Genomic DNA, 21,887 nt, shown 5'->3' with positions numbered 1-21,887 from the left:
TCAGCTGTCTGGTTACATAAACATCCATCAATTCCTTCCCTATGCAACAGGTGGATGGTGGATTGTGGAAGGGCAGCTGATGTCTACTGTAAACCAGTTTACATTTCAGATGAGCCTAGACTCACCACCACCACCACCACAGCAACAACAAAACAACAATTACAAAAGGCGTCCCCTAAGATGAACAAAAGTATCCGGAGACAGCAAGCATAAACTAAACGATCACAGCCTCTCTCTCATGGCATTAATGCAGCAGACATCCCCAGCTTAATGTACTGTATTTCATTATTTTTAAGTGTAAAAAACTAGTCGAAAATAATATGATCTGTTAACCCTTATGTGGTGTTGGCGAGGGATGCCTTCATGTAGTGACACTGATATAACTGGGCTGCTCCACTGATCACTTACACTAATAACCCTCACTTCCTTCCTAAGACCCCCCTACCTCCCAAAAGGAGGATGGTGGACTGCAGGAAGAGGGTAACTTCAAACTGCAGTCCACCAGATTCACATTCAGATGAGCCTGGGGTTACTACTAACACTACTACTATCACTACTAACCCTTTCTGTGTCTCCAGAAGTGTGGCTCTGCACCAACATTGTAACCCACCATCTCCTTTTGGAAGGTGGGAGGGAGCTGAGGGACACTTGTGCATCCAGAAGAAAATAAAATAGGTATGATCATATTATAGTTCTTTTACCTTAACTTGGTTCATAAATTTGTTGTTACAGTTTATTTCACACAGCTCAAGTGGCAGAGCAAGAAAGTTACTATAGCTATACATCTTTTCCACAGCACTTCTTGGCGACTAGAATGAGTGCATCATGAGTAAATCTCTTGCTACAACTCGGTATTCCATATGGAGAGACGGCAATTTTAGGACAGGTTAGAAGAAAAACAGTACTGGTTACAACAAAAAATATTTCTAGCCTTTTCCACAGCAGAGGTCTTTCATGAAATGACTATAATGCTCTGGCAGTGGCAAGAATCATATACAGTACAGTTTTCCTTTGTGTATGTAAGAAATGTTGTAAAATATCACAATATTTTCCAAAAATTTGTTACTGTAAATTGGGGGGGGAGGGGGGAATTGGATCAAACTTAAAAGCATCATTGAAACTCAAGTGGCAATATTCCTATCATATACTGAGGAAATAACAACAAAAAAGGGACATAAAAAGGTGATATGCAATGAGGACATACAGCTGTCTTTTTACTCCTTCCTATCCCCCAAAAGGAAGATGGTGAATTCTTAGATGAGGAAAACTTCAGTCTGCAATTCACTGGGATCACATTATGAGAGTAGGACCATAACAACAACTGTACCTCAGCTGACTCCGGGCATTAATGCGACATCAGCATCTCCAGCTTAATGTACTGTTTATCATTATACCTTATCATACAACAGGACCAATCCAGTAGGTTCAGACACTGACACCATGACAACACTAACACACTACATTCTCCCCACTTTAACTAGGCATAAAATTGCCATGTCTCCATTCTGAAGGCTGAGCTGTAACAAAAGTTTAATACTACAATACAGTGACAATCATGAGGCACACTGGAAAGGATGCAGGGCACAGTATTATCTTACTTTGCCACTATGCTACAGGAAATCTACACCAAGTTTAAAGTGAACAAACAACACATCTGGATAACACAAGCAATCACTTAAGACAGTCTATAAACAGTTCATTCACACAACAGCAAATTATGTATGCCCAACCAGGTCCCTCACCTTCAGCCTGCTGATCAAATTTTCTATCATATACTCTCATTACCAGGCAATTTCGTAAACTTCTCATATTGAAGTACTTACTGAGGTTGTAAATAAATCTATCATAAACTGGACAGTCATCCGAAGACAGCACAAATAAACCATGAAATACAAGATTGAAAGGTTAATAGTAAAAAATATGCAAAAAATTTAACAAAAAAATCAGAAGTTTCCTGTGGACTTAATGGTTCTACTGACTGCCAAAAAAAGCAATTGACTGTATATTCTGAAGAGTCAAATATAATCCATTTTTCCCTCCCGCCTCTCTTTCGTCACTGGATCACAGATGCTTGAATGTGACACTGTGGACTGAGGTATATATGGTACCTATATATCATTAATCTTTACGTGATATGATGAACTTAAAGTAATGCCAAAAGCACCAATATCAAAACTGCAAAAAAGGAGAATAGAATTATGAACTTTACTTCCACTGGAGTTCCTGCATGGTGTCTCATATTACTGTATGATGACTGATTCGTGAAAGAACTCCAAAGGTGCCATGAGGGGGGGGGGGGTCCATAGTCTAACCTCTGATTTCCCAGTTTATCAATTATAGCATATTTGTCATTTCTCCCTTGATAGCCTCACTATGCGGTTTTATCCACTACCTCTCATTCAAGCAATTATGAATCCAGCATCGATAGAAAGAGGCAGGAGAGGCAAACAAACAAACATTCATATCTGACTGAGCCCCAAGATGCATGAGCTTACCTCCTGTGGTGTGTTGATGACACCAAGACTATAGCCATTGGGAATACACGACCCCATCAGACAGGCACTCACAGCCAGCAACAGCCATGCGGTTACACCACCACCTTCATTCTTACTCTGCACGAAAAGAGATACAGTATATTGTAATCATCACAATTATCATCCTAAGTTTTTTTTCCAATAAATTATCTAAACCAGAAAAAATTATCATATTAACCGTGCTTTTAATAAATTATCCTATTTACACCTGATTAGCTGTGGTGGTCAACAATGCTGACTGCTAAGCAGATGGCCCATTAGCACCAGGATTCAGATATGGTGCAGACTGCTGGTGGTGTCACTCAACTCAGGTGTCATCTACGCCTTGTGGGCTTGTAGGTAAAATACATACTGGTACCTAATACTGTATAACACCTATAAAAGGCAGTTTACCTGGATGATGCAGTGGCCTTGTATCCTAGGATAATGGGTGAGTAACCTGTCACGATCTCAAAGGCCTAAGTTAAGGCGATCAGGACCGTTCCAATACAGTATGTCATGGCACACGGGTCTGAAGGTGCCATAATCGTACTCTGGCAACCTACCAGTCAATAGGCATCCAATTTTGTTTCATATTATACACAAATCAGATTATTAAGCACGAATTATATGAATATTATTATACACGGATCACACACTATCACTATCTATCTATATACCTAGGCTGCTTCCCCCAGGGAAAGGGAGGTAGCCGAGACAGGACGACTCACTCTCCATTTACTCATCCATTCAAACACATTCATTCGCATCTTAGCCCCAAAGGGGAGAACGGACAGATCCTCACCGCATCACACCGCACAAGGGTCAACTGCGCAATGCAAGCAGTGACATCCACAGCAGGACCCGACAGCAGAACTGGTTTACCCCTGCCACATCATAACAGACCCATCCCCTTACCCGCACCTGACCTGACTAGCTGATCAGACCAAATGCGGAAGAATATCCCCTCAGGGCTGCGTCATCACTTATTCATTCACAATTTCTCTCCATTTATTTCTTGTCACGCACAGCCACTCTTCCTTGCTCAACAGACATCCCTCTCGCATCCAGCGCTCTCTTCACACTATCCATCCATCCTATTCGTGGTCTTCCTCTCAGTCTTACACCTCTCACATCAGATCTAGTTATCTTTTTCACCAATCGCTCATTATCCATTCTCTCCATATGCCCAAACCATTGCAACACCTTCTGCTCAACTCTACCAGCCATCTCCCGAACAACTCCAGTTCTCCTTCGCACTTCATCATTTCGCACACTATCACATTATACATAAAATCGGATGCACTGTTGATGGCTAGGTTGCCAGGGTACGATAATGACACCTTCAGACCCGAGTGCCATGATTGTAGTGGCATGAGTCCCCATCTTTTTATTATCGCCTGCCTTTATCAAGGCACAGCGATATTGTTTTTGCCCGCCTGTGTGTGTGTGTGTGTGTGTGTGTGTGTGTGTGTGTGTGTGTGTGTGTGTGTGTGTGTGTGTTCCCATTATATATCATGAACAGCTTGAGCTATCAACATGAACCCTACCGGGTACCAAGATATGGCCAAAATCTTGGACGAGTTCAAAAATGAGCACTCGGGGTCAAGGTCAAGATCACCAAAATGGGTGCCAAAGATACACTAGTTTTTATCGCCCGCCTTTAGCACCATTATGTATCATGAACAGCTTGAACTATCCACACAAAACTTTCAAGGTATCAAGATATGGCCAGAATCTAGGACGAGTTCGAAAACGGGTAGGCTTGATCAAGGTCACCAAAATGGCTACCAAGGGTCAACTAGTTTCTATCGCCCGCCTTTAACACCATTATATCTCATGAAAGGCTTGAGCTATCAATATGTAACCTCCGAGGTTTCAAGATATGGCCAAAATGGGCGCCGCCATCCATCCCCCCCAGGGGGGGCACCGTCCCCTGGTCCCCCCTTGGGGGGCCGCGCTTGTGACTTGGCCAGCAGCATATTCTGGCCGGCGATTAGCATTCGGCTCCCGAAAGCTTTTCTTTCATTTGTCCATAAGATGATGATGATGATGATGATGATCATCATCATCATCACCACCACCACCACCTGCAACATCATCATTAATATAATCTTCATGATCATTTTCATCACCATTTTTTTTTTTTCTGCTATCATCATCATTAATCATCCCTACCACCACCCCCATCAACATCACGCTATAGGTTTTGTTGTCGTCACATGATGCGCTGTGACATGAGGGTACTGCAGTGGCCCGACCTCAGCCGCCATAGGTTATCCCACCGCTCGAGGGCGACGGGTGGCGTCCCCCTAGGTCAAGAGAACGACATAGGCGTCCCCAGTGTTGTCATGTAAAACGGCGACCATTCCAGTGCTAGGCGTACTGTACACGAACCATCAACCACTAGCCCGGATTCTGCCTTAAGAGGCCTTCATGCATAATCGTACCAACGTACCTAGCAACGTACCTAGCAATGCTCCAATGTCCTCTTGAACAAGAGCTGCGCCATATAACCGGACCTGCCGTACCGTACCTCTCAGGGGTCCTATTCATCAACGATCCAAACCCATTTCCCCGATAAAAACACCCCCACAACAGTTTACTGTTATCAAAATCGGTTTGTTTTTCGTATTCTTCCGCTTAAGCATTCAGTCCGGTTTATGAGTGAAAACAAAAGACTATGTATAAATTAAAAGACTAAACAAGGAATGTATTACAGTAACTCAGGCTCAATAATGTTAGTAAATACTGCTTCTACGTCTCAAACATGGCAATCTTTCCCTATCGATGTGATGATATGGTGAGGTAAAATGCAAGGTGTAGTCTAGCTGGAGACAAATTGACATAACCAAGTGCTGTGGTTGGGGCCTGTAATGGGTTCAGTGCTGTGACCGAGGGTGTTAGTGGCAGGGGTTACGTAAGTCAGCGTCTACACCCTGCATTTGCTTGTGTGTGATGCTGTCCATGTACGGATTGTTGAAATAATTGTGTGTGTGTGTGTGTGTGTGTGTGTGTGTGTGTGTGTGTGTGAGAGAGAGAGAGAGAGAGAATCAATATAAGCCTGTACTACATCAAACATCAGCCCATATTACAAGCTGTGACAGCCAAGAGACCACGATGCTACTAGCTCATCACCAACATCAATTAACTTTTGTCTGTCTTTAAGGGGAAACATGATGCAACATTATTCTGAGAGCACCCACGTCACCAACAAAGGAGTTGAGCAGATGTAGACATTCTAAGCTACTGCTCTCTCTCTCTCTCTCTCTCTCTCTCTCTCTCTCTCTCTCTCTCTCTCTCTCTATATATATATATATATATATATATATATATATATATATATATATATGCAGCATGTGTTAGAGTCTAATGCTGTATGGTAATGAGACCTGGGCAGTAAAGGAAGAGGATATTCGCAGGCTCAAACGTACAGAAATGACAACGATTAGGCTAGGTGGATATGCAGTGTGTCCCTCAGTGTGAGGCCTGGGGCTAGTAGCTTTACGATTGAGGAGTTGAGGGGTAGGTTGGGAATGGAGTGTATTGGTGTTGTGATGAGGAGCGGTAGACTGTGGTGGTTTGGGCATGGGGAGGGGATGGGGGATGATAATTGGGTGCAGAATGTGATGTGTTAATGCTGGGGGTAGGGTTGCAAGAGGTAGACCTAAAAACACCCACGGCGAGGTCACTGAATGTGACCTCAGGGGGAAAGAACTGAACAGGGAAGCTGCCAGAGATCAAGCAGCATGGTAAGCCGCCATTAAGTGACCAAGGCCGACGCAGGCAAGCATGTTGGAGCGAAAACATTCGTACGGTGTGTGTGTGTGTGTGTGTGTGTGTGTGTGCTATAATGAACTGTTTACTTTAATAATTTAGCACAATAAACACGACCTTGACAGATTCATATCGTATAATTCTCTCTCTCTCTCTCTCTCTCTCTCTCTCTCTCTCTCTCTCTCTCTCTCTCTCTCTCTCTCTCTCCACGCTATAAACAAAATATATATATATATACATATATATTTTATATTTATATATTTTATATATATTATATATATGGCTCCTGACGACAGTTGCTAACTCGTTCCGTAATAGAATTTCTTGTAATAAAGGTTGGAGCACGCCCATTTTTTTTTTTTTTTTTGCGAGAGAGAGAGGGGGGGGGGCTGATAACCAACACATGTACTGAGAATATAGTAAATGAACATCAGGCAGGGAAGAAGGCTCCAGAACACTTCTTTTGCGATTTATTTTGCAAATTACATATTACCATCCTTCCATGTCAGTCGTGTTTTAAAATCGACATAGTTGTACCAATAATTTACAAGAGGATAATCAGGGATAAAGAATAAATCGCTAAGGAAGAGGTGTTACGAATCTGCAAACCGCCTAGAGGATCATCGGGTATAAAGTATAGGATAAATCGCTAAGAAATATGTTAGGAAATCTAACCACTCACAGGATAATCTGGTACAAAGTGCAGGATAAATAGCTAAAAAAGAGATGTTACCAATCTCCAAACCAGTTAGAGGGCCATCAGGTATACAGTGGATGATAAATCGCTAAGGCAGATGTGTTACCAATCTCCAAAACACGCAAGATACGATCTCACACATGTGCAAGACACGTGCAGGACGGGTGGGTGGGAGTAGAGGCTAGTGCTGTCAGCCCCCCTGGCCATGCAGGAGTTACGAGATCCCTGCCAAAAACGGTGTCCACGGATTACATGAACTGATAACGAAATGGCCAGGCACTGGAAACACAAAGCCGTGTTCTCATACGCTCAAAATATATTGTGTAATATACAAAATAAAACGATATGCGATACGTGTTACGAAGTCTCTTGCCTGCGCCAATCATCCAACCCCGGCTCCCGTAGGCTACGCTAAGGCTTCCTAGCACCTCATTCTTACCGATTTTTTTTAAAGTACCCTGTACTTTTCTTCTGTTTATTATTTATGGCACTGTAATATCGGGATCACATAATATAGCAAGAGGAGATTATCAGCTCGTCATAAGCATAACATAAATCGCTAAGCAAGAGGTGCTAGGAAGCTTTGATGTACTGACAGACTGCATTAATAGGGCAGGTTATTAACGTGTGGTGTGCAGGAAAAAATCGTCAAAGGAAAGATGCTACGAAGCCTTCTGAAGCGACGAGAACCCATGAGCCTCTTTGGTACGGTCACGTGTCTTGTCACGTTGCCATGGAAACCACCCTGCACTCCATGGGCCTCCCCACAAGACATGACTCTCATGTCACGTGCACATTCACGTTCTTCGGACACTGGTCGGCATATCTCTTAGATCCCCTCACGCGACACATCAATCAACTGCTGCCCATCTCTCTCTCTCTCTCTCTCTCTCTCTCTCTCTCTCTCTCTCTCTCTCTGCTACAACAAAAACATCCAGTGCTAGTCATGATCTCTCTCTCTCTCTCTCTCTCTCTGCTACAACAAAAACATCCAGTGCTAGTCATGATGCAGTATTATGGAAAGGATAGAACCATCGTATTGTAAGCCACGCAAGTCCCTACCGTAGAAAATAGCCCAAAAATAAAGTGCTAATCACGAATAAGTGCTATGGAAAGGATGTAGACCTATAGTAATTTTCCTTTTGGGCACTGAGCTACATGAAATAAGCTGCAAAAGGACGAAAATCTGGGCAAGTTAAGGTGAAAAAGCTATCATATGTCTAAGTTCACGCGCACATCCACGTTTCTATGGGCCAAGTTAAACCTGGAACACATGCTGGTCATGAAGAAGCGCTATTGCTATGAAAAAGAAGGCTGACGTAGTACTGTTGTTTTTGGCCCGATATACATTAACACGAATAATGTGCCAATCACGAAGAAGTGCTATGGCAAGGCTGTATACCTGCACTTTACCGTCACTGATTTTCGTGGCACAAGCTGCAAAATAAAAATCTAGGCCAAGTTAGGAGAACAGAACATATTGTGCCTGGTAAGCTCACTGTGCACCTCGTGACTATGGACGAAATTAACGCTAGAATACAACGCTAGTCACGAAGAACTGTTATGGAAAGGATGACGTCATGGTAGTCCTTTTCTACCACTTAATAAGCTTCAAAAGAACGAAAATCCTGGCCCTAGAAACTGTGCTAATCACGAAGAAGTACTGTGAAAAAGATGGTCATAGTACTGCTCTTCTCTGCCACTTAAAAAGTCTCAAATGGACGAAACTCTAGGCCCTGGTAAACGGCGCTAGTCACGAAGAAGTGCTATTTAAAGCAGCACAGCCGTAGTACCGTATTTACATAAAATCTAGGCCAATTTAAAGTGGAGAACAAATGGTGCCTGGTAAGCTCACGTGCACATCCTCGTGACTATGGGCAACTAGCCTACGCTAACCCTCCACACGCTAGGCTATAATTTTCGCTATCTGATGCTCTCTTCTCCTCACACACACACACACACACACACACACACACACACACACACACACACACACACACACACACACACCGAGAGAGAGAGAGAGAGAGAGAGAGAGAGAGAGAGAGAGATAATCAATGCTATCGCTGCAAGATGACGTCAAGTCTGGCTGCCGTATTTTCGCGTCCTTAGGAGGCTCCCCTGCACTTCGTTACCAGAGCCAGTTTGGCTTCATCTGACAGAACTGGGATACTCTCAATCCCAACAATAAATTGTGGTTGCGTGAAATTCGATAAACCTTGACTGTGCGGGCAGTCTCCTTATTTACTAGTCAAATGGTTCATACATAACACCACATGGCCATCACGCAGCTGAAAGGAATTAGGGATCTTCGTCTGTTGACGCGCTAGTGCAGTCAGACTGGAGGGTTACTCTGGCTAGTAACCAAGGACACTTATTCCTAACTAAGGCTCATATTTCTTGCATTCACGACTTCGTATTCAAGTTGTGGAATCGAACCGGTTCCGCAGGGTGAAAGCAAGCTACCTATTTTTTATTTTTTTTTCCCCCTTCTGCATACGTGGCACGTTAATATTCTCGTGGACTGAGATACGGTACCTCTGTGGCAGAAAGACAATGCCACAACTCTACATGTTATTATGGCACTTCTTTTAACGAACATCACAGTCTAGTGCTAATCTGTTGTTACAGCTCGGCATCTGAGATGGAAAGATGTCAATTTTATGCCAAGTTAGAGTAAAGCGAAATATACTCGTATTCATTCAGCATATGGCATGTTAAAAAGGGGTGCCAAATTCTTGTCAAGTAATCCTCAGTACAATTTCATCCAACCAGTTCAACCCCTTCTCAGTTTCCTAGCCTTATCGATCTTGCATTCTCACACACTCATTTGGCGTATGTATCCGCCTGCTTGCTGGCCTACCACGCCTCATGTCTTCAAACCCTTTTCACCACCCTGTCTATAACCTTGCATTCCCACATACACTCCCACCCAACTTCAAACTCACTCCGATATAGGTACCCCCTTTCACCACCTTACTTATGCCCATTGTCTCCATATGACCATACCATCTAAGTATGGTACCCTCTCTTCAACTCCGCTCTTCATGAACTTCCTAACTCGACATCTTTCACGAATCACATTATTTCTTATCCTATCCAATATCTAAAGCCTTTAGATCTTGCTCCTATCCACCTTCCGCACGCCACACACGTTTCTCAAGACCCCATCTCCACCCCACTAACTCTGTCTTTTCGTCTTTGTCCCACCAAAATTTTACACCCATACTAATTGTAGATACTAATATTCTTTCATGTAATCCTCTTGCAGCTGCCACACTCAGACCTCCGTTTCGCAACAAAGCCATAGCACAGACCACTTTCCTTCCCTGTGCCACTCTACATTCCACTTCCTTAGCACATTTCCTTTTTTTTTTCTTTTTTTTTTTTTTCCCGTCAGGTACTTCTCTGACCAGTTCAAGTCTCCACACCATAACATCACCTTCTCCCTCAATAGTCATAGTCTACTCTTATCTACCTTTACTTTCAGAGCCAACGTTCACAGACATCAACAAAACTCTATACCAGTTTGCAGAGCTCTCTCCCAAGCTGAACAAATCGTGTGGCTGCTGCAATAATACAGTAACACGTCATGGGACTGCGAGAGTTAACTCATGATGGCAGGCAAAATGTTAAATATAGCGTCAGTACTTGGCTCTCAGCACCACAACACCCGCAGCGGGTACAGTGCTTATGCGTTCAGGGGGTACAATGCATGCGTTCAGGGGGTACAATGTATGCGTTCAGGGGGTACAGTCTTATGCGTTCTTGAGCTTAAGCAGTGCTTAACCCCTTCATTATGGAGTTTGTATTTAATAAAAATTATACCGTATAAAGGCTATGATTACATCACACTATAAAATTACGTCATACTGTAAGAAATGACGGTATTATTAGAGGACGTCATAGTGTATAAAATTACATCATCTGACAGAAGGGTTAGGATGTTTGCTATACTTGTATGCAATCAAACAGCTCCCAATATCTTCACAAACACTTACAATGCCTATTAAATCTGTCAGGGCTTATTTTCTTACACGTTAATGCCAGACGATTACATCCAGTTCAGTGTTAATGCTGTCACCATCAACCTGCTCATGGTTGCTGAAACGTATTCTATTACAATTAACACCACACGGTTTTATTTAGACGAGCAAGTCACACAACCCAAGTGTCTTTTTACCCTAACTTGGACTACAGTTATCTTTCCATATTGAATGCTGAGCTGCAACAGTAACTAATACTAGAATAGCAAGCTAGTACCAAAAAGATGTCATGGGAAGCAAGTAGAGCCGTAGGACTAATTTTTTTTTTTTTTTTTCTGGCACTGGTCTGGGTGAAGTAGTTACAAATGGACTGGCGTATATCTGGGCCACATTTACGTGAAAAGGGTACAAACTAGTGACGGTGCTGCGCCACGCCCTAAATTTGCCCATGACCTTTAATCTGCACACAAATCGCCCCAGACCCGCATACAAAGCATGTGCTAACACTGATCCAAATCAAGCAGGACACTGATAAGCGATATATTAACAAACATACAGCTCATGGAAATGTTGGGTGGGTGAGACACAGAGTGTGAATATATCCATTGTAACAGATGGAAATGGTGGGTCGGAGACACCCAACATTTCCACTTGCCACAATGGATCATCTTCAAACTCTAATAATGCAGATACATAAGGTACATAAGCTACACCCTACACAGATGATAATGTGCTATCCCCATGAAAAAGGTCACTTATCCATTACATAAACGTGATGCTCCTATGAAAAAGTGAACAACCTAGGCTAAGTTAAGCTAAGTTTACCTACCCTAGCCTACCTTACCTTGATCTAACTTTAGCTTTTAAATATCTACAGGAGCGGTCTACTTTTCACTGGATGAATCAGTTTTCCACAGAAGAAAGTGATCCAAGGGTGTTTTTTACAGCCTATCAGGAGTTAGGTACGCACGATCTTTACGCAGATGATCCATGGTTTCACAATGAACGCTACTGCTGTTCGCGCTTCTGAAACAAGCTTTTCTCAGTGGATGGGCTTGTGCATAGAGGGTCTTCTTTAACGCGCACTGATAAAAAGGGCAGGCATATAAAAAAAAATGATGTTTACTGGAGAACATTTCCAAATGTTTCGTCCAGTGTTTCACAGCGTACAGACGCAAGAGTTAACATTTGATGGATTGTACAGATAAATGAACTCGATCACAATATTTTGAACTTCAGCGTGGGGAACGTCATAATACAGTAGTGGCGAGGACATGAACCTTTGACGCGGCATACTCTCCGGCCATACTCGTAAACTCAAAACAGATGCCAGAGTTAAAAATACCTTCAATACTTGGCTTACTGCACCACCACCTGCACGACGGGGCCACTTTACAAATCTTCCTGAGTATGGGTGATGTCGACGATCGTGTCTATACTTTTATCTTCATCCATACACCTGCCAAACAAACATCTTCATTCATACACCTACCAAACACCTTCATCCATGCACCTACCAAACACCTTCATACATACATCTACCAAACAATCACCTTCACCCACACACCTAACAAACAATCATCTTCACCCAATACACATACCAAACAGACATCTTCAATTCATACACCTACCAAAAATTCTCGACCTAAGTTGTGTTTCACAGTTTTTATACCTGTGTTTTCAATCACACAACTGTTTAAATACATGGCACTCAGACTAAAGTAAATATTCATGAGTTTCTGTCATGATGAAGATCGTCTGTACGTGTAAATTCAGTCATACAACTACCAAATCCTTCAAAACCTAACCAGAGCCGATGTTACAATCTGATGCCATACTTTTCCTTCAACCAAATTATTATATATCGTTTTCGTTTTTGAAGGCTCCAACATGCTTCCATGCGTCGGCCTTGGTCACCTAATGGCGGCTCTCCATGTTGCTCGATCTCTGGCAGCTTCCCTATTTAGTCCCTTAATCCTGGTCACACTCAATGACCGTCCCAGGGCTTTTTCGGTCAACCTCTCACTACCCTACCCCCAACATTAAAACTTCTCACTTTCTGCACCCAATTACCATCCCCCATCCTCTCCACATGCCCAAACCACCTCAATCTAATTCTCCTCATCACAACACCAATACACTCCAGTCCCATGCTACCTCTCAACTCTTCCATCGCAAACTTAGCCCCCTCCCCCAGGCCTTGCACTCAAAATATCCTAAAAGTGAAAGGTGTTAGGGATATAATTAATGCCTCCTGTAACAATAAATAAAATGCTAATTCAATAAACAAATATATATATAAATTTCCTAAAGTGGAACAAACGGTGCAAAACTTAAAGGAAATCAAGAAACACACCATATGAGGAAGTAATAAGATTGCTGATCCTTTATCCTCACTCCTACACCTACCCCACACTTCACAACCAATCGAGATGTGTTATTATCACGAAAAATGCGATATGACTTTCCTGATACTTTGAAGTTGTTGGTTTTTATTAGTCTTGCTACTTTCACAGCCTTTAACTCAGGTTCCATATACAATGTGATCTGTAAACACCGTTCTAGTGGAAACTCACCTGGAGCCAACTTACGTGCTTTTAGGATGGCTCAGTCTCCTGGTGTGGAGGCGGGTATGATTGTGGGTGTAGGGTGTGAATAAATAAGCGATGAAGGATAGGCTGGCATGTAATGAAGAGGTATATGAGGAAGGGGGGGAGGTAAGTTGGCGGGAGGACAGAGAAATGGCGAGACAGCGATATGGAGGCGATTTGTTTGTTGCCACCCCTTTCGGGATTACGACGTCTGGCTATGGATAGAGTACAGGCAATGAAAACACTGAGATGTCCTCGCAGCTCAAGAGAAACTGCCTGGGGAATGGAAAATCCGCATTATAACGGGCCACCGTTTCGCGCCTATCAATCTGGTTTACGGACGGATGTTGTGATTACCCTGCACATCCAGCTTATATGCACAACACCTGAACATCAGACACCTGTATCCAGCATGGGCTAAGGGCTTTGGGGTGAACTCATGACGCTTTTCCCCTTGCAATTATTCTGAACATTATATATATCCTGGTTTACACGCACATGTGAAACAGCTGTCAAACCCTTCCCCTTACCTGTTCCAGAGGCAGGCGACATCAAAGCTCGACAATCTTGCTTTAAGGGTCCATTTTCGGACAGCGATGAAAAAATCTCAAAACAGACGTTAATAATGCGGAAAACATTCAAAATCACCCTTTCTGACCTTTGTTTTGGGGAGGCGGGATGAAGAGCCTGACAGACTCTAATTTTAACAGTAATATGATCTGTTTATCTATTATCGATCGCTGATTTTGAACACTATCAAACAGGCGCTAATACTGGGAAAGCATTAAAATCTACCGTCATCCTTTCCCCATACCTTTGTTTTGAAGGCGACCGGGATGCAAGGCTCTGTAGATCCTTGTTTTAACAAACTTTCGTCCATTTTTGTCACGTTGAATAGCGTTGCGTGGTGCTGGATACTGCAGCTGCCAATCCCCAGTCTATCACGTAATCGCCGGGACCCAGCTGGTGATCACTGCACACAACAGAGGAAATCAATGGCCTGAAAACCTGGCCCCGAGTGACTGTGGGGAACGGTTGGATGTAGCACGGCCCACCTCTCGGACGCCAGGCACAACACTGGCTTGTGCCACAACGCGGCACACCGTGCACACTACGGTTGCTATATTAACTGCCACATGTCGCTAAACTTGCTCACAAAAGTAGCAAGAATGCCGATTAATAATAATTTTTACAATCCAACATAAGTTGGAATATCACTAACTTTGTGGACACTTGCTGTATTTCTTGGCGAAATACATTAAAAACTCACTAAATGGAATATCTCCCCCTAACGCAAGATGAAACGCAAAATTGGTAGCACTATGATGCACACCCAAATGTCGCAGATGTTCGTATATCCGCTATCTATAAAACCTCTGACAACCTCCAGGATATTTGCAAAATCCAGCAGAATAGTACACGAATATTGACAATACATTCAGAAATACCTAGAGCAATGCCACGGGTTTTACAATTTAGCGTAAGGATGATGAGACTGGAGCCAAACTAGGAACTTTCTGCATCCCACCCCCGGGCACTGAACCATCTCACACCGCAAAGAACCGCTTAAATCCGAGCCAAGGGTGAGCAAGGTTACCGTGGAAATATGAAGATGGATGGATATACATCTACTTGCTCTTTCTCTCTCTCTCTCTCTCCTACACATGGCGTAGTTGGAACCTTGAAGGACGAGAGAGGCTTTAAAATACTGCAACTGCGCAGACAGTTGGAGCCAGACAGATAATTACATAGAGAGAGAGAGAGAGAGAGAGAGAGAGAGAGAGAGAGAGAGAGAGAGACCTGTAATAGTGGTTAATGAAGGCTATATACAGTATAAAGTTCTCCAGTTCTAGAAGTCTCTCCAAATACACACACACACACAGTCTAGAGATAGCCGAGAATATACCTGAAGAGACGTCAGCGAATCAAGATGTTAAAAGATGAGAGGCTTGATGTAATATATGACAGCTGTGTGTGTGTGTGTGTGTGTGTGTGTCTTATTATTGCATTTTTTCGGGATGCTGGTTTTCTTATCTATACCAATTTTTTTCCAGTCAATCTACTACCTTACTCCCCCTCCCCCATCTCTCACTATTTTTTTCAGGATTTTTCTACCTGCTACAACTACCCTACTCCCCCCCTCTCTCCCTCCAGTCTCTTGATCTTTCCTTCCAGTTTCTACACAAGACATGGTAATGTATTCATGTTGGGTTTATTTATGCATTAATGTTGTCCCCATCAACTTTCCATAAATACATAATTAAGTAAAAACGTATTATATGCCGAGGTTCATGACTGGTTAAATTGGTGTGTTCGCTTGTGGAAAGTCGTAAATATGAGACGGCACAATACGGATTTTTGCTAGTCACTAAAAACCTACGGGAATGAAGAACCTGGTTGCCGTAAATCGTTAAGGGGCAGGCGGTACTCATGAGAAATAGCACTCTCATGACACTTCTCATACCGTCATGTTTTCATTCATGCTGGTGGTGGTCATAGATCTTGAGAGGTAACAAACACCACCATCATCCACTACAATAATAATGGCAACAATAAAACCGTAATAACAATATAATAATAATAATAATAATAATAATAATTACTACTATTACTATGACTACTACTACATACTGCTACCAGGACTTACTACTACTACAACAACAGGTCTGAAGCAGCACGCACTTCTCAGCTTATGGAAAATGACACACAAGGCCAATTTACTTGCCACGCTGTCTCAATATCTTCAATTCGAGAGAGAGACAGAGAGAGAGAAAAAAAAAAAATTAACCAATTCAGGGTCCCGATAACTAGTATTTTATACCATCTGATGTCAATAGTTTTATTCAGCTGTCATAAGAGCCTAAGTGTTGATGCTGTAGCCTGCTGTCAAACTAAACCCTTTCAGAACTATCTAATTATAAGGACCATCTATGTCAAGACTGTTTTTCTTGATTATTATTCGGGGTTATCTATCTATTTTTCAGGACTATCTATCTGTCCTTTTCAAGACTACCTATCTGTTTTTCAGCAAAGTAAATATGGTTGAAAAGCTGATAAAGGGAGGCTATATCCACCACCCAGACATACAGGAAGGGTCAAAGTAGTGCTATCTCTCATGAATTGGATTCCAGTAGGTCGAAGCTTTATCCCCTGGTATGTGTGGTCCCTCATTTAATGCTACACCGACTCCAACCATTACCACACCTGTCTATCTGCTGATTCAGCCACTCTCACCTGTCGCTCTATCTTTACGACATGACTTACGCAACACAGCAACCAAGACACGAACTCCTTAAGCCACTTAACATCATTTTATAATCTATTTTTGCCATCCTCAGATTTTATATACCGTGGGTGTGACTTGGAACCAGAGGAACCATATACAGCCTTGATTAACACCTTTAATCTACAGCCTTCATTAACACCTTCAATCTACAGCCTTCATTAACACCTTCAATCTACAGCCTTCATTAACACCTTCAATCTACAGCCTTCATAAACAACTTCAATCTACAGCCTTCATTAACACCTTCAATCTACAGCCTTCATTAACACCTTCAATCTACAGCCTTCATTAATACCTTCAATCTACAGCCTTCATTAACACCTTCAAACTCCAGCCTTCATTAATACCTTCAATCTACAGTCTTCATTAACACCTTTAATATTAGACAGCTGTACCAATATCAAGAGAACAACTAAATCTGGCAGCAGCACTAATATAACAAAGACTGTCTCCAGACTGACAGAGTGAGTGAATCAAAGGAATCCAAGTGTTCATATACATATAATAATACATCAACTCACACTATTATCACACCAGTGAATCTGTTCATTAAACCTTTCCCAGCTGCTACTCAATCTTTACATGAATTACATGAGAAAGGAACCCAGATATTTACACATTTAGCAAGAGAGCATCATTTATTAAAACTTTCTGCTATCTTCAATTTTATTTATAGCACATTTAACCTGATAAAGATCCCTAACCCCTTTTTGCTCAGTTTATGGTCAAGTGTAGTCAAGCTGGATGGTTGATTTGACTAGTAGCCAGGGAAATTCTATCTTGTCTCATAACTAAGGCTCACTGAATTTCATACAACCGCATCTTAGTACTGTATTCAGGCCGTGTGACCCAGTTCCCTCTGATGAAAAATGATAACAGCAAGTGAATTTTAAACACTGCAGGGTTTGGTACAGCTTTCATTCGGCCCATCAATACTATACCGTAGTTCTTTCGCCTTAACTTGGCCTTGAATTTCATCCTTTTGCACTTTTATTTCATGTAGCTCAGTGACTTACAAAAGAAAATACTACGGCTCAACATCTTTTTCATAACACGTCATCTGCCTACCATCACCTGTTCATCTTTTGCTACAACTCAGTATTCAAGGCAGAGATGGTAATTTCAGGCAAGTTACAGTAAAAAGAGTACAGGGAGCCTCCTCTAGTGGTAACAGCAACAGGACAAAACTAACATCCTTGGACTGAATTGCCTTGGCTGGGAATATACTGTAACTTACTTTGAGTCAGGATGCAAGGGGCCTGAATGGTGAGAGAATGTGTGGCCCATTTCCCAGGGCACAGCACTGATTACCCTCTCGTTCCATCAAGTTTTCTCTTTCCTTGGTTCTGGTCCCAGTCTCATCACCATCCTTAAGTAGGAAACAAAGAGGTTGGGATGATAATGATGCTGGCTGTGAGCAAAAAGCACATTTCCAAGCAAAAATTTATTCACAAACAAAGAACTGCAGATTAACATGTACTATACGTTCTAATGACATAAAATTACTTCCCTAACATTTGCAACAAGCACCATTTTTTTTATATATATATATTAGACTATAAATATTAATAATACTCCCTTATTAACAATTACCTATGGTCCCACACAAAAATAAAATGGCACTTACTTTTGATCCATGACACTACCAGTACTTTAATTATGGCACTTGTTCTAAGGCTGCGAACACAATACGGTACTGACGTAGAAGCTGCACTTACAGCACACTACAGTACTCATTACAAAGAGCCATGGCCTTCCTTCGGGACTCAGAGCTGTTCAGCCAGACTGCCTAGGGAACAACTACTACTACTAAAAAGAGGAGGAGCAAACTGCTAATGAAAAATGGAATGTATGGTACATGAATCTAAAGTACTACTTTAGTTATAAGGCATGTATAGTAGTGCAACATACAGTATTACACTACAAAGCAAGTTTATGTTATGTACCCTTTGAAAATGGTAATGCCTTTGTTTATTCTAGCTATCTCCAATTTTACCCAACTAAGGATGAACCTCTATACTCAGTTTTTTTTACTGAGGCAAAGATGCACTAGACAGGCTGGTGATGACTGGCTGAATGCAACATGTCGGAATAATATTTACTAACCCAAATCTCCCCCTCAGATATAAGTTGTCAATTAATAATGCTGACGAGTAAAGAGATTATGAAGTAACGTTGCATTCAGCCAAGCAGCACTAACCTGTCAAGTGCATCTTCGCCTTGATAAAAAAAAACAGTATAGTGGTGAAGGGATTAGTTTAGCCAATATCGAACCCTTCCAACTCAAAGTCTATCATAAGATGAATAAAATCATCTGGAGATGTCTAGTAAATTTTAAATAAAATCCTCATGGTGAATGGGTTAATAAGTAACCTGCTAAGTGCTGGACTACATTACAATATGTAGCACTGTAGTTGCTAGCAGAAAGCATGATTATATAGAAAATACAGTACAAAGAACTAACTTCAAAATCCTTGGGAAATCAATAAGTTTTATTACATCATACATGTCAACCTGTACTATTAACATCATAAATTTAAACCGGAACACTGCAACATAATACTAACAACTAGCATATACCTGAACCAAGACATCAAAAACAATACTGGTAACTATGACATACCCCAACAAACATAGCAAGCACATTACTAACTACAATATATATATATATATATATATATATATATATATATACATATATAAACCAATAGGAATGATGTAAAAAACAACAAAAACAATACTAATAACTACAATATACCTGAAAACAAAGGGCAGACTCCAATGCCTTAGGAACTATTCGACAAATGTGGCCTTCACCCTTTCAGCCCAATGATATCTTTCTTACTCCTCTCTTGCTATTTTCAAAGGCCATTATTTAGCTAAGGAGAGACTTTCCCAACTGGAGGAGTTACATATATCCCTCATTAACCCCCTCAGTGGTGCTGGAGAGGGATGCCTTCTTGCACCAACAAAAATGGGCTCCTCTCCTACCAAGCTACACAAATGCCCCTCAACTCACTTCCCATCCTCTAAAAGGGGGATAGTAGACTGCAGAAGGTGGACAGAAAACCAAACTGAACGCATTAGGAGGAACACACTGAGGTGGTTTGGCTATGTGGAGAGGATGGAGGGTGAAAGACTGATGAAGAGAGTGTATGTGAGTGAGGTGGAGGAGGGGAGAGGGTGGGGGAGGCCAAGGATGAGATGGAGGGATGGGGTGGAGAGGTATGAGAGAGGGGTGTGCGAGTTGTGAGCAGGGCAGTGAGATGGCGGGGGACAGGGCGACTTGGAGGCGATTTGTTTGTGGCCACCCCAAACGGGATTGAGGCGTCTGGCAATAGATAGAAAGATAGATAATACCCCTTTGTGAGTGGTTAGTAAACACAATACGAACTAACAAAAGTGCATCTACAAAAATAGTTGAATTACTACAGTTCTGCACTAGATACTTTAAAAAACAGAGCCATCTGTTAGATACCATAAGATATCAGTACAGTACTAAAATTTCTATCTCATAAAAGATAGTCAAGACACACTGTATAAAAGTGCTGTGATCTTGTACATACAACTTCTTAGGAACTACTGTCTAGTTTCTACACAAAGTTTAACTTATTCCACCTGATGATGTAGTTTATATTTTATTCTTGCTACTGTTAAATTATATCCAAATTATATCATGCAAATAGTGATGAGGTTAATAGTACTGTAATATTAAGTATAATCCCATTCTCATCTGGATGTGAACTCCATGGATTGCAGGCTGAAGCTGCCCTCCTTCTGCACCTCACCATCCTCCTTTTGGGGTACAGGAAGGAAGTGAGGAATGTTTATACAGTACCCTCGTGTCCAAGACAGTAATATTGTCACCTGAGGGTCCTGTCTAGGATGAGATATGTCTTGGACCAACACAAGACCTTATGGAAAAAATTAATAGTCACAAATTCTTCAAAAAGTGCCCCTACAAATATCAACCTAGATCTATTTTGGCACCAAACAAATTTCCTCACCTTGCAAATGTGTGTTTCTGAGCTTGTTATCTCCAGCTTAGTAGCTCAATTATCTCCAGCTTAGAAGCCTGAGGTAGAAGGCGACGCTTCAAGGGGTTAGCAGACGGTTTCCTAGGCATGATTACATAAGGAGAGGCAATAACCAAGGAGCAAACATTCAATGCAATACATGGTAAGTGTGTCCACGATGCTCTGGTGAGAAAGACAAAAGCAAGCCCCACCTCCTCATCAGGTGACCAGATGCCAATATTTTATTGGACAACATCACAACCACATCACTCTCCTGGGCGCAGGAACTGTGTTGGACCGGGTGAGACCGTTATAGCTGTATTCTCCTCAGATTTGGACCATTATGAACCGTTGGTTCCATATTAATACAGTATATTGGATTATTATTTATAGTCTCCGTTTTGGACGCGAAACGTCTTGGACAAATACTTGGACGCGAGGGTACTGTATAACCAGGAAGCTAAACCACCTGCTTATATAAATGTCACTACATAAAGGCATCCCTCTCCAGCAACAAAGGGATTAATGAAGGCAATAACTAACCCCACCAATTTGAAAAATGTCTCTTGACTGAAACAAAATCAGTAAAACAGCAAGAGCAAAATCATAATAACGTCATCTGATGGAAAGGGTTACACCTCACGGTTCAATGGTACCAACAATGGTGACTAATGCTGCTTTCTTTTACCTGAGCCAAAATACTTAAATTCTCCCTACTGAATATAAAAGTTATCTTTGAGTACAATGTCACTGCTTACCTTTGGCATGAAATCTTAGCAATAATTTGTACATGCTCATCATTACCAGTTTAGACATGTCCTCCTATATCTACATTTTTTATTAATTATATACTAATTACCAGCATACAAAACTACTAATTCATATGTTAATTGGCAAATCAGCAACAAGAGGTACTCTCCTTGTACCCTAATCTCCAACTACTCTTTTCATTACCAGTGTAGTCATAGATACTGCTGCATTTACACTATAAAAATATAACTTCTATCAATACTCTATCCTG

General features: G+C 41.8%; 1 protein-coding gene across 1 annotated transcript in view; it reads right to left on the bottom strand.

The window, feature by feature from the left end:
• LOC145405518 (solute carrier family 2, facilitated glucose transporter member 3-like) overlaps positions 1–18,159 on the bottom strand; it is a 39,417-nt gene extending 21,258 nt beyond the window's left edge. Inside the window, exons 1-2 of the mRNA XM_080276862.1 lie at positions 18,088–18,159; positions 2,496–2,612 (exon numbers count right to left, since the gene is read on the bottom strand). Of these exons, the coding sequence (XP_080132988.1) occupies positions 2,496–2,552 (57 nt within the window). The 5' untranslated portion in view covers positions 2,553–2,612; positions 18,088–18,159. The remainder of the gene's footprint in view (positions 1–2,495; positions 2,613–18,087) is intronic.
• Positions 18,160–21,887: the final 3,728 nt, after the last annotated feature.

Source organism: Coenobita brevimanus, chromosome 67, assembly GCF_032717465.1.
Source record: "Coenobita brevimanus isolate Jiangsu-jjx chromosome 67, ASM3271746v2, whole genome shotgun sequence".
NCBI lineage: Eukaryota > Metazoa > Arthropoda > Malacostraca > Decapoda > Coenobitidae > Coenobita > Coenobita brevimanus.
The sequence above is the reverse complement of the archived record's forward strand: the minus strand, read 5'-3'. Positions and strand labels throughout refer to the sequence as shown.